The sequence below is a fragment of the Lagopus leucura genome, unplaced genomic scaffold (genome assembly GCF_019238085.1).
Source record: "Lagopus leucura isolate 7727_CA_CO unplaced genomic scaffold, USGS_WTPT01 Super-Scaffold_100002, whole genome shotgun sequence".
Classification (NCBI taxonomy): Eukaryota; Metazoa; Chordata; class Aves; order Galliformes; family Phasianidae; genus Lagopus; species Lagopus leucura.
The window spans coordinates 63,620,709-63,632,891 of NW_024962263.1; the positions used below are offsets into that span (position 1 = coordinate 63,620,709).

The following is a 12,183-nucleotide window of genomic DNA, read 5'->3' on the forward strand; positions in this document are numbered from 1 at the left end:
TGATTTTCACAAGTCTCCTATTTAACCTACAAGCTCGTATCTTTCAATATTAAGATATACCAACACAGGTTAAAGAACCATTATCTTGACAGTGATCAGACACTTTTCCTGTGTGAGTGCAATTTTTCAGCCTCCCATCTCAGTATAACTAACCACTGGCTGCACGGTGAATCTTCCTGGAGCTCACTCATCGGTATTGGGTGGCATTAATTGGGTAAAGCTGCTCTTCTCTCATCTGTAATTGAAGATGCTGAGGGTAAGGGCCCAACCTGTAGGGGACATTGAGTCCCAGCAGGCTGTGCATTACTTGAACCTCATTCTTGAGTGTATGAAGAAGCCTCGCTCCAGTGAAATACTTCAACGAAGATACTTCCTTGTGTTGTTTAGGTGCAGAACACAGACTTGTGTTACGTATTCAGCTGCAGACTTGGTTCAGCTGTCTCTGAAATGGTTCAGGATGCTCTGCAAGTATTTCTGCACAAAGGAGAGTATTGCTATTGACGGAGCAGCACTGCTAGTGGCTGGAATGTTACCTGGAGAGCATCTTCAGCCAAGAAAAAGGAACTGAAGGCCATAGCTAGTTCAGAAAATAACCCATTAAGCTGGTAATTGCTGCTCTTTGAAAATGCTGAGAGCTATGTAACTTTCACAGGCTCAAGACCAATGTTTTAACCTTCATTAAAGAGCACAGTACCACCTTATTTGAAGGAGCTTCTGCTTTATTCTAAAGGCAATTTAAAATTTGCACAGTGCCTGCTTGAATCTTGACAGGATTGTGGCTTTGGGGGCAGGACGGTGCTGCATAACACAAAGAACACTTAAAAGTTCTCCTGAGATAATGAAATCAGAACAAGCGACAGTCTATCAAATAATGCAGACTTTGGGAGGCAGAAAAGCAAGTGTCTGCAAGGACTAAATAAAGCATTTGTTAAGAAAACAGACAAATGAACAACAGCAAAAAAAGAGGCACAGAATAATAATAAAAAAAAAAAGACAAATCTTATTTATTGTGTTTTATTCCATCTGGTGACTGGATTTTTATATAGATTTCAGTCCAATCTGTTTTCCCAGGATTTTTTAATTCAACTGATTTCACTGCAATGTAGCATTTCTCATTCAACATAATCGACACGGATTTCCAATCCATTCAAAAGGCATTTGTAAATACATTAACTGGAGAAAATAGCAGAGCCAATTTGAAATGCTTTCAGAGTACGCAGGCCAGAATCTTAAATTTCTTTTTCCCCCCATGTAAAGAAGCAAATATTAGGATACTGCTGTACATAAATGAAAGCTGCATTTTATATCATTGACCTATGTTCTGACTTTTAGATAACGGCCTCATACGTTTCAGTAACATATTTTTTTCTCCTGACATATTTACATAAAACTCATCTATGTTTACTGTAAATAACCATAATAACCTACTGTGCTTTCGGCAGCCAAAAGCTGGGTTGGCTAGAAGTATCAGATGAAGATTCTTTGAATAAGGGTATGACTAAATTACATCAACTTGTGTGTACTCCTACAAAACATCGAAGGGAACGTCACGGCATTTATCACTTTACAAAATGCAACTTAGTGCTGCCTCTGAGCTGCTCTGACAGTAGCATAAGCCCTGCAATTACGGTCAAGCTGCAATTTATGGAGCACACATTCTGCAATACTACAGCATTTTGGTGTCTGCAGTGCAGTTAATAAAACCATATTGATTTCAAAAAGGTAGCAAGCCAAATAACCAATCGTGTAGCAAACAAGGCTCAGCAGTGCCAGCTTGGAAGTCTGCATGCACTGACTCCAGGTTTATATATTACAGTCATTTCATTGAACTGCTCTTGCTACCTTCAGAGCTGAACTGCACAGCTTATTTAACCGTATCCGCTCTGTGAGAGCCAGAGCCAGATCTAATCCTCTCTGTTCAGAAGGTCATGCTGGTTAGAGGATGTCTGAAGTTCTTTTTCAGTGACCAGAAAATCAAATAGCTGTCCTGAAAGCACAATCTGCTGCTAGAACTTTCCTTGAGAGAATATTGCTAGAAAACCACTCTGCTAATAAATACTTTTTCCATTATAAAACAATGGTTAAAATAAACAAGTGCCTGTAATTGCAAATACTTATCCACTATCTTCTAAGTAGGCAATGTTCCATACATTGTGTGCTGAAGCTCCTATAGCACCCAATTTGAAGTGAATTCTACTGAGGCGGGCTTCTAGTAACAGCTATTGGAGATAAATACCTGCAGACCAAACTCTGTGTTTTCTGTTGTTCCTATGGAGGTCGTAACAGTCCACAAAGAAAATTCATTTCACTGAAAATACAAAGAAAAGTACCTAGCACCAAACCAAACATCTCCTAAACTTTTAGGGTCTAATCCTGCACCCTCATACAAATTATTTTTCAGTGAAGTCATTCAGTTTTCATTTTCTTTTTTTTTTTTTTTTTTTTGGCTGAGAAAGCATCTGTGGAAGTCCAAATCTGCACATGGTTGATGGTACTTAGATGAGTGCCACCTACATTTGCCCACTGGGGATTATCATGGGACAAAAGCACATGCATATACAGTTTATTTTCGTTTCGTTTATGCTGCCTGGAGGCTTGCTGAAAGATCAGGGGCACAGAGGACCTGACACTGCCTCTGAGTTGGGGGAATACCAAGAGAGCAATTCCACCCATCCCTTATGTGACTCTTGGCAACTTCACTGCAATCTCTTCTACTTTTATGAATAGGTTGTCTGCAAGATGGATGCAACACAAATGACGCTCAGCTATTTTTCCTTTGACCTCTTCCAAGCTGCTGCACTAGGAAATACCTGCCCTGCCCTGCCACTAAATGCTCTTCCCTGGGTTTGCAGGCTCACTCTGAGCACACGTTCAGCTCCAAGGCTCAGGCCTGTCAAGCCAAGGACCACTCCTCCTTGTCATCACCACAGAGTTGTCATCACTCCTCAGGTGTCATCACCACAGGCCTACTGGAAAGCATGAAGGTGGTACATGGGGAGCCACGGGTGATCCAAATGCTCATTCACAGTCAGCAATAGCTGCTTGGAACTGCCTGCTGGTAGGATATCCAGAGGAGCTTTGTTCTGTGGCCATTCTCCAGTAGAGTCAGAGGTAAAGACCAAGTTATGTTGTCCTCACACAGGTGAGAAAGGAGGTTATTGTGCTCTTAGATGTTTTTTACTAGTGCATTTAAATGCTGCAGTAATTCACCTCTTACTGTACATCTTTACCCGTCAGATGAGTGCTTACAAGCTGCACAACTTCGGCTGAACTTGAAAGAAAGTGAAGACCTCCACAGAAGTCTGCAAAACAGGATGTGGTTGCCCCTAAATGCATGACTTCAGAGCGCGAGTCCAGGCTTCTACATCCCAGCAGCACATCAGGAAGATCCCACGCAGCACTGCGAAGCAACGCAGCCTCTGTGCCCACTGGACAGTGGCCAGGTACCATATTTCGTCAAGGACAAAAGAGAAAACTGACAGACAGCTAAGCAAGGCAGGGAGGAGCAGTTATGTAAATAAAATGCAAACTACGCTCAAAGTTAAATTCAGAGCGTCTCTTCATAACATTCAGAAGGCTGAACACCAGTGCTTTTTTTCCTTTTTAAAGTAACAAGATTTGTAAGCTTTTAAAACACTTCTCCAGTGTTACGAGGTTAAAATTACAAAGTTGGTAACATTATCATGAAGTGAAAGGGAGGCATTCTGAAATCCAAAACAAAGCATTTTAAAGTCACATCTTACTTATGTACTTTGTAAATACATTAAGCATGTTGATTCATTGTCATAAACTATAAGAAATTACACAGCTGCCTTTTAGACCGAACAAAGATCTCATTTTATATTCTGTATAACAAATATTCTAGTTAAAATTAGATGATGAAAATCTATCAGACTTTTTATAACAATGAACAAACATCACAAATGAAAGCTGATATTTAGAAATGCGTGCAGCAAAGGAGTAGCACATATAGTTGACAAGCTGCTATGCAGTTAACAGTGAGCATGTTTACCTTTACACAAACATCTTTATTTTTCAGCACTTTGCTATCACAGAATGACAGAATGTTTGGTTTGGAAGGGCCCTTAAAGACCACCTCATTCCAAGCCCCTGCCGTGGGCAGAGACACCATCCATGAGAATAGGTTGCCCAAAGCCCCATTGTGTCACTGTCCTTCTGGCCAGTTTGAAACTGAAGACTTCCAGAAACCAAACCTTGGTAAGCTTGGCAAATCAGAATGGTAAGATTTATGTCGTCCAAACATCAGGCAAGCTAATGGATACATAATATAGTGATAACTCATACCTTTGCTAAGCAAATTGCAGCGCTCAAGCTAGATATATGAGCAGGTCAAAGCAAGTGTAGACCCTGAAGATGTTGTAGTGATTCTGCCTACAACTAATCATATAGAGTTAGGTGAAATGTATCTACGTTGTGAAGACTCTCTCTTGCTGATCTATGGCTTACAGATAAAGTAAGTTTAATCAAGTCAACTACAAGAACTTTGCATCAGAAAAAAGCTTTCATCCTTCTGTCGTCCCTATGGAAGAGCAGTGTAGGGTACATGATATCCTAATGCAACTGATGGGAAGTAGGCAACTGATTTGTTTAATGCTTTTTGTTGAGTGTATAAGAATGCTGAGCATGGGATCTTTCATATTCACTCAACAAAATGGGGTTCTCTCTCCTTGAAGAAAGGGAACTCACTGCTTTCATCTCTGTGATGCTCCATCCACAGCGCTTGTTCTCAGCATAATCCTCAACAAGTTGGTATCTGGCTGAGTAGCAAGGGATAGAAAAATACTTTTCTGTTGTTTGTTTATTTGTTTTAATTTTTGAGGCTGAGGTAATTTCTGGCATTGTCTTCAGCCTGGATCATCTCAGAAGATACGCTGCAAATCAACTTCAGCACAAGCGCATAAAGACATATTAATAGCAATTATGCACCCTGCTCCCGGGAAGAGATTTGCTTTTGGAAGTCTTCAGCATGTCACCCCAGAAGCAGCCATCAGATTGAATACCTTTCAGCATTCTAATTCTCCATAGGCTACACACTCACCAAGTTACTTGTGAAGCATACAGCAGCCTTATTAAGGCATGTCCCAACCTAAATAAATAACACTGTTCTGAAATACCTGCTATTAAGTACCAAAGAGCAGAAATCCCTGTTTGGCATTTGGTCCAAATTAAATTGATTGTTGCTGAAATAGAATTCTTATAGTTATTGTGCAAACAAATTTATATACATGCTGAGAGAATAAAGCCCTTCAGCTGGGATCCGTGCTGTTTCCAGCCTCACACTGCACACTGCCACATATCTAACTGCTCTTAGGCCAAGGTGCTCCACCTGAGCGGCTGCTTTTGAACTCTACCACCCAACCTGGGCTTGCTATGCGTGACAGTTCTGCGCAAGGTGAGCGAGAAACAGGGAAGCACTGACAGCCATTTGCAAAGCAACACAGTTAACACTAAGTTCTGTGAAGTAGAAAATGCTAGAGAGAACACTCTGTGTCACAGCTTTACATGTCAGCTTTCAGAAAGCACATTGAACCTATTTATCCAGCATTGTATAAAAGCACCATTGAAAGGTTGAACAGAGAGCACCGTGTATACAGAATTTTGATCAAGACAAGCAAGAGGAGCTGTTCAGGGAGCCATGGAGAAGGACAGAGCCCAGAGGAATCCTGGCAAGATGGGTTCCCTGGAGGCACAGTACACGAGGGCCTATGGAACAAGGCGGCTGACCCTCAGCCAGCTGCTTTGTGGGATGGCCCAGCTTTGTGTGACTGATGGACCCGAGCCCCAGCACCCGTTCCTCTCTGCAGTTCCCCCACCCTGCAAGGCCTGCTGCATACCAGCAAGCCTGTAATTGATGCCAGTACGAAGACTGAAGCTGCCAATTGTTCACAGTTGATATGGACACAGACCACATCTCCCTGAATACTTACTGTTGAACAACATCGCTTCTTCAAAAGAAGACTGATCATTCTTATTGCAAAGTTAATTATCGTAGCTACATTGCTGGGCTTTCTAGAGGAAGTTTGTGAGAGGCTATTGCTAAACTGAGGCTAATTGAGGTCCAGTGCATTTGATGTGACTGTAAAGCTGTTTCCAACTGTTTCCAAAGTTGTTTCCCCCACAAAAAAATGGAGGAAACACTCTTTTTGGTTTTGTGTCAGACACAGTGTGGAAAAAGAGTATGGAAGTACTTGGTAAAAAAGGCACTATAGCTGATCTAACTGCTGCAATTATGTTCGTGCCCGTGCACAGGTATCCTTAAACAAATGTTTCACTGTGACTGAGAAAGCGATTCTGAACTTGTCGTTGTAGAAAGGGACTGCTGGCTTCAGCGTATGGCTGGAAGTCCCACAGGAGACAGGTTCAGGGAAGTTCATCAAAACTGCACGTCTTATTTCTACCTGTCCCCAGAAGGGAATCAGAAGTGATCTTTTCAGTAGTGTAAGTACACTGACATTGCGGCTTTATTTGGCTTTACTACAGAAAAGTTGAGTTTCTTGTACAGTTATGCTAACAAATGGAGGTAAAGAAATCACCTGTGAAGCTGTCCCAGAAAAGATCATCACGTAACAAATACTTCATTCGGCATGTTGACTTTATTTGGGAATATGACGAAAGTGAAACAAATGGCAATGAAGAGATAAGTAGAAGAAACTCCCCTTTCTTTCCAGTAAAATTCACGTATTTCAAGATTGCTGCTAGGAAAATCTTTCCATGCAGTACACTAGTGAAAAAGAAATATGGCAACAGCAGCCAAAGAGCAGATCTTACTTCTGGCGAGAGGAAACGAAAACAAGGGCTTTTTTTGTCAAGTGATGTAACTATTCATTTCAGAACCTTGAACTAAATTCTAAAATAATTTTTCTTTAGCATTAGACTACATAATGGAGATTGCAGGGATGTAAGTCCTTACTTGCCCTTGTTCAGGAGGTAATTCCCTTCATGGCTCATTGGGTCTGGGGGTGAGGGCAGCCATGCATGCAGCAGCCCAGAGCGCGAGACTGAGCGGGCTGAGGGTCTGCGGGGCTGTAAGCAAGTCCTCCTGTGGGGAGTTCAGAGGAAACTGGCCTGGCCAGAGCCTGAATCCTGATCACGAACAGATCAGGGATGGCAGCTGGGACTGAATGCTGTAAGGAACAGTGGTTGTATTATCACGTCACCTGCTTGAAGTTGGAGGCTGAGTGGGGAAGCAGACAAAGCATTTCCCAACAGGGGAATGAAAGGAAAGAACGGGCTGAGCCTCACTGCCCTTCTTCCCATCCAGCAGTCCTGGTTCTGCTTGGAAAGAGAATGAATATGAGCAGGCAGGCCCTTTTTCCTTGGACTCACTGATATTGGTGAGGCTTACTTTAAGGGTGATGCTTTATTCTCTCTTTTGCAGCTTAAAATTCTGCAAGCAAGACCTCCAAGTTTTTCTTTGCTACCGTTAATTGCTATTATTTTTTTTATCTTTAAACTGCTGATGAAATTGCATCTGTGAACCTGACAAACCTCACGTTGCTACTGTTTCTTCAAAAGCAGTAATCCATATAACAAGTACAATAGTCCTTAAAGGAAAACTGCATCCTGAGATGTGTGTGGAAACCACAGAGTGGGGTATGGTTCCCACTATGCTGTAGGTGTCAGACTGAGGACAACATACAGAGAGCATGGAGCAAAGAGCAAACACGGAGCCAAGTCTCCAAAGAGTCTCCAAACTCGGCACAGATCTTCTGAAATGCGAGGCATTTTCTCTTTAGCCTGAAACAATGTGAAGCAGAAGGACAGAACAGTCAAAGGTGAACTTCACAAATTCACATTCAAGGGAACATTGACTGGAAGGGAAGACCAAAGTCAGCTTTAAAAAGCACTGCAGTGAGGTGAAAGCAAAGGCTGCAGCTGTGGAAGCACAGCAGCACAACCAAGAACAAGTCAGATGCAGACTGGACTGCATGGCCTCACTCTAAAGAAAAGCCTGGCCCAGGTGTGTCACCTCACTGTGCATGAGGATGGGCTCCATGATGTCCATGTTTTTCTGTGGGCATCCAACTGCACTGCTCCTCAAAGCCATGCTCAGTACAGTCAGTGTTCATAAACCACTGCACCTCATCCAGCTGTAAGCTTACTTCTAGGAAGCGTGTGTACCTAGAGCTGTGTTTGCCCTTTATAGTACCAAGCACTGTGCACTGGCCAGTGGTCTGAGAAGGACTCAATCTCATGCATCAAACCTCAGTACCAACTGAACCCATGCTAAACACATGCTAGGCTGATACAGAATGAGACAATCCCTGTTTAAATACTGTTTATCTTGCATTAAAATAAACTACCCTTCAAGCACATGCCAATAGTACCTATGTGAAAGTTATGTGAAGGCTACCCAGTCTGGACCACAGTTTATGCCTGTTTACAAAGCACCTGTGTATGTGAGCATACACAGGGACACACAAAAACGTACACATAACTGTGTACAGATGCATATAATATAATGTACATTCTCTACTGTTGGGCTATTCTTGTACTACTGTACCGTTCATTGTACTATTCTTGAAGAAAACAAGAGTATCAGTCCAGTACCTGCTTATTTCATCTCAGCACCGTACTTTGTTTTCAGCAGTTACAGAGAAACTTCATATCTCTGGAAAGACTGTGGCTTTCCAACTGCTTGTCAGAACCCCAAGAAGTTCTTGGTCCCACCAGTTCTGACTCTCCTGCTCCTCCTAGTGAGGAACAAGGATGACCAGTGGCTAACCCACACAAAATACACTCTCCTGCCTTCTTTTTGGCCTTCTGTCAGTGTTCTTTTATACAGAGTCCATTATTTTGAGCTTAAAAATAGCAAGGCGTGCTCCACAACCCTGCTTAAGAAGATGTAAAAAAAAAAAATAATAGGATTTGTTCTTTTACGTACTTCTAAAATAGGAAAAAGATATCAAGCAAAAACAAATAAAACCCAAAGAAAGAACAGGATTCCTCTCATTATATAAAGCAGTAAGTTAACCTACAAAAGCTTTGAAGATGAAAATGTGCTGTAAAAATGAAGAACATCATCCACTCAACACTGTACAGAAATTTTCCTATATAATGCACTAGTCAAACATACTAAAATACTTTAAGTCTTTAAAAAAAGGGCAAAATTCTTCAAAAGATGAGTCAACACTATTAAGGTGAGACTAAACATTATGGTAATATTCATTTGTACAACCTTCTGCAACATGACCAATGCCTTGCATGTGTATGTGCAGGTACATGTTTGCATGTTGGGGGGATAGAGCAAGAATGCTAAGGGTGCTGCTTGCCATTTTAAAACAGTATTTCACAAATAATTAAACAGGAAATCCTAAAAATACCAGTACACATCTCAAATACTGCAAGTACACATTCTACAGCCCCTGATGTGAAAAAAGGAAGGAAGGAAAGAAGGGAGGAAGGAAGGAAGTGATGAAGGGAGGAAGGAAGTGAGGAAGAGAGGAAGGAAGGGAGGGGGAAGAAGTCTATGAAATTAATTCAAGTCCATTTGCATTATGACCCTTGTGACTTGGAGTAACTGTTGCTACTGTTACACTTTAGTTGCAATGACAATGGAATGGGAATTCTGACCCCACCTCAACCCTCACGGTCCTACCAGGCTGAATTAGAGCTCCCCAAGAGATGCTGACACACCTTTCCCAGCCCTCAGAGTCCACCTGACTGAGGCATGGCGGTCTGCAAGTTGCTCAGTGGATTCCCGAACGTGGATGAAAAACGATTCTTGAAGAACACATTGAAGCAACTGACACAAAATAAAATGAAAAGCTAGCTTTGCGTAAAGGCAGTCTTTTTGGTACGTAACCCTATCAGGATGACAAACACAGCGCCCCTTCCTGAATTCTGGCTGTCTAGGAACTAACAATAAGAAGCCAACAATAAAAATTAACCTTCCTGTAAGCTTCTGTCCACCGCCCAGAATCACCCACAGATATCACTCGCTGGCTTGAAACGTACACGGCTTCTTCACACCTTCTGTTCTGCACTTAGCTTTGCTCCTCAGAATGAGAAGCCCTTCCCTCTCCTTGTTTCGCATGCTCCTTTGAAACACCAGCAGACAACACAAAGGCTGAAACCCAGATGCCGGAGTAGTTAAAGTCTGGTGACATCCCTGTGGTGCTGCAAGTCCCCTATGCTCTCATAGTCATTCTCTCCCGACACAGCAATGTGGTTTGTGTGAGGCACAGACAAGGTCCTGTCTTCGTCTTGGCTCACTGCCTGGATAGCTTCGTAGTCGGGCTCCAGCTCCCCGTTGGGCCTGCCCGCCGACTGAGGCACACTGGTAGTACTGAGGGTGTTCTCAAAGTCCTTCACGCTCGCATAGAGGCCGCTGCAAACAGATGGGGACCTCTGAGATGTGATTTCTTGAATACAGGTGTAAGGAGAATCCATTGCCCTGATGGCCTGTCCTGGCTTGCTCACTGAAGAGTACATGGCTGAGATCTGGGAAAAGGAGATGCCCGCTGAGTACTTACACGTTGTAAAACCTGTGTGTCAGTCTGACCCCTCCCACCACCAGCATGTTGACTATTTACTAGACCTGCCAATAGAAACATATCCTTTCTTACAAAACTGCTCATCTTGCATGCGTTTATGCAGCGATTCTTTCCTTCCAGAAATGAAGGCAAATCACATCCAAGACGAAAAGGACTGGCTTTGTCAGCTCCTGAAAGCCCTCTTATGGTCCTGGAACCAACTTTGGCTAAATGAGGAGACAGCATCAGATGGGTGATCAGCGTTAGCTGCTGGAACGCAGAAGGATGCTCTCAGATCTTGCCTCTTGTATTTTAATAGTAGCAGCTAGCTAACCAAACTCAAAACAGTACTTTTCTGCCCATTTGTATTTCATCCCCTTTTCAGCACTGAATGGCATGAAGCCAGAAGGAGCAGTGTGCTCATCCCTGTGTGGGAGTGCCTCCCCAGCAACAAGCACCAGATCGCCAGCTCACTGCCGGGGCCGTGTTTGCTTTATGTCCAGAGAACACACTTGTAAACTGTAAGGGAGCACTGGACATGATTACATATTATGCAATTTTTGTTTCATTTTTTCATCTTTGTTTCAATCTCTTCAATTAATTTGACCAATAAACACTTAAAATAACATATGTGCTTCAGAGCCCTGAACACTCTGCAGGAGAAAGGTGGGGCACATGTCAAACTCGGAATCCAAACCAAATTGCTGCCCTAACCATCAGCGAGTTGGGACTCCTATTATTTTCTGATTCTTTTTATCAATCTATTGGCCTGATAAAACCACATGCTATAATGCTTCTGATTTCAGGAATGTGGCAGTGTGAATTCTATACAGAAAAACTTAGGCTTCCATTTTCCGTTTAGACAATTTTCACCACAGATTCTGCTTAATCATGCAGAGCTTATGCTAATTTTTGCCTGAAAAAAGGTCTGTAGCTCATTATTGAATTTTATCCAAGAAACCTACTTCGTCTTCTGTAAGAGATGGATCTTCCTCTCGAGACTTATAAGACATCGAACTAAGCCTCTGTAAAAAAAAAGGAGAAAGAAAAAAAGGCTCATTACCAGTCAACAGTGTGATACCTACAATAAAACCCTCACACTACAATCAATACATTGTATTTTATGGTCATTTGCTCACTAGTTCCATTTCACGGAGCTAATTTCCAGCGTACATCTCTGGAGATAACAGCCCTGAGGTTAGTAGAGCTTTTTAATGTATCTGCTCTTACGCTGACCTGAAAAGAGCAAATATAATGTAATGCTTAAAACAAACTCTGCTGCGCTGTATCCCTGCCTTCAGACTTCCAATGAAGCAAGAAAGAGTCTGCAAAGGTTTCTGAGCAATTAAAAGTGAGCTACGGTACATCTTCAGGTACGTTCCCAGAATACAAAAGGACTACATGAACTGGTGCCTTCCTTGTGGTAAGTGCTCTTCCTTCAGTAGCTCTGGAAGCACCGTAAGGCAGTCAAATCCCTCCACCATGCAGCTGCTGCTCAGAGGTGCCCTCGGCCTCAGAGCCACACATGTGGACACAACCTGCTTCAACTCAGTTTGAAAGGGGAAGCTACATTCTCTGAGGTCTGCCTGGTCCAGCTCATGTGCCAAAGTAACCTAAGAACAGAGGCTCCGTGTAACTTCAAGAATCCAAAGTGGAATACACAGGGAAAAAAAAGGAAGAAAGAAAC

The 12,183-nt window shown here is 42.5% G+C and overlaps 1 protein-coding gene across 7 annotated transcripts in view; it reads right to left on the reverse strand.

Annotated features, from left to right (window-relative positions):
* Positions 1-998: 998 nt before the first annotated feature.
* PAG1 (phosphoprotein membrane anchor with glycosphingolipid microdomains 1) overlaps positions 999-12,183 on the reverse strand; it is a 105,960-nt gene continuing 94,775 nt past the window's right edge. For all 7 annotated transcript variants that reach the window (XM_042869512.1, XM_042869510.1, XM_042869511.1 and 4 more), the window contains 2 exons: positions 11,462-11,521; positions 999-10,464 (listed from right to left, as the gene is read on the reverse strand). In XM_042869512.1, the coding sequence (XP_042725446.1) occupies positions 10,114-10,464; positions 11,462-11,521 (411 nt within the window). In that variant the 3' untranslated portion in view covers positions 999-10,113. The remainder of the gene's footprint in view (positions 10,465-11,461; positions 11,522-12,183) is intronic.